This window comes from Gekko japonicus, unplaced genomic scaffold (genome assembly GCF_001447785.1).
Source record: "Gekko japonicus isolate JY-2015 unplaced genomic scaffold, Gekko_japonicus_V1.1 scaffold9993, whole genome shotgun sequence".
In the NCBI taxonomy this organism is placed as follows: Eukaryota; Metazoa; Chordata; class Lepidosauria; order Squamata; family Gekkonidae; genus Gekko; species Gekko japonicus.
The window spans coordinates 3,566-5,071 of record NW_015164905.1 but is presented as its reverse complement, the minus strand read 5'-3'; the positions used below and the strand labels follow the sequence as shown (position 1 = coordinate 5,071).

At 56.3% G+C, this 1,506-nt stretch overlaps 1 protein-coding gene across 1 annotated transcript; it reads left to right on the top strand.

The window, feature by feature from the left end:
* The first annotated feature begins 37 nt into the window (after positions 1 to 37).
* On the top strand, positions 38 to 1,454 carry RPP25L (ribonuclease P/MRP 25kDa subunit-like). Its single transcript, XM_015409762.1, has one exon. It carries the CDS (start codon positions 43 to 45, stop codon positions 595 to 597), a length of 555 nt encoding a protein of 184 aa, XP_015265248.1. The 5' UTR covers positions 38 to 42; the 3' UTR covers positions 598 to 1,454.
* Positions 1,455 to 1,506: the final 52 nt, after the last annotated feature.

The window sequence follows — 1,506 nt, the reverse complement described above, 5'->3', positions numbered from 1 at the left end:
TTCTTCTTCTCCTCTCCCTTTCCCCCTGCCCCAGCGTGAACCATGGAGAACTACCAGAAGTCCAAAACCGTGGAGAAGCCCGCCCCCCTCCCGTTCAGCAACCTGCCTGCCGACATCATCGAGATGAAAGTGAAGGACGGCAGCAAAATCCGGAACTTGATGGGCTACGCCATCGCCAAGATGGAGATGGAGCCGGTGAGGCAGGTCCTCTTCAGCGGCGCCGGCAAAGCGATCAGCAAGACCATCACCTGCGTGGAGATCATGAAGCGGCGCCTGAAGAGCCTCCACCAGATCACGAAGGTCTTCTTCCGGCAGACGGAGGAGATCTGGGAGCCCATCGTGCCCGAGGTGGGCCTCGATCCCCTGACCGTCAAGCGGAATGTCCCCGCCATCTGCATCTTGCTGAGCAAAGACCCTCTGGACACTCAGGAGCCGGGATATCAGGCGCCCGGGTCCTTCGACGCCTTCTGGGCGGAGACGCTGAAGCCGGAGCCGCAGGGCCAGGCGAAGAGGAAGCAGGGGGGAGGCAGAGGGGCGGGGCGTGCCGGGAAGCAGTTTCGCTCCGGCGGGCGGGAGGAGGCCTACAAAAAACCCTGACGGTCGGGACGGCCGGCAGAGCCAAAGCGCCACGGCTGGGCTCCGGATTTAAAACCACACGCGTCAGAAGACGACCGGCTAAGGCCCGAGGAAAGTCACGTCAGTCCAGACGCGGGAGGCATTTCCAGCTCAGCCGACTGAGGCTTTCGAGTCTTGTCTCGTGGGCTTTTCTCCTTTGGAACGGTCTCGCGCTGGAAACACTCGTGACAGATTTTGTGTCCGGTGTGTTCTGGACCGGTGTGCTTGAATGCCAATTCACGAACACACAGTGGATCTTCCTTAGAGGGAAGGATGACAGGTTGGGACTTTCATATCCGTCCTGCTAAAGGCAGTGCAAGGAACCCAGCCCGGAGCAGGAGCGTGATTTGTGGGACAGATCCGCAGGATCCAGCGGAATAAAAGCAGAGACGTGCAGAGTTCTACAACAGAAAGCTTACGTTTCTGCAGCTCCCTCTCCCCCCGCTGTTAAGAGGGTAGCTCTTGAGACGACTGGGTTTTTCTTGACCAAGTGGGTGTCTCGCATTTTGCTGTGTCTAAATCCCGTTAATACGAAGCAGCTCTAGGCAGATGTGAATGGTGACTAGACGCTGTTGATGGGCTCTTTAGATCCTGAGGTCTGAAAGACTCCTAACATCTCTTGCTTTCAACTAAGACTCAACCGCCTTTTCTGAAGATTTGGCAAAAAGGATCCGCAGGGAGTTGAGTGCGAAAATGCAAGGTGGCCAACTGGATGGGCTTCCTGTTGCACAAATGGTTGTGGCCACGTGTGTGCGTGCGGGGAAAACCTCAGAGAGTTTAAGAACGGGCTTGGAACGCTTGTGTGTTAAAGCTATGTTTTGGTTAATAAAGCCAGTTCCCCCCCCGCCATTCCTGTCTTAATCGACAGGACACAAACGTTAGTAACGTGTA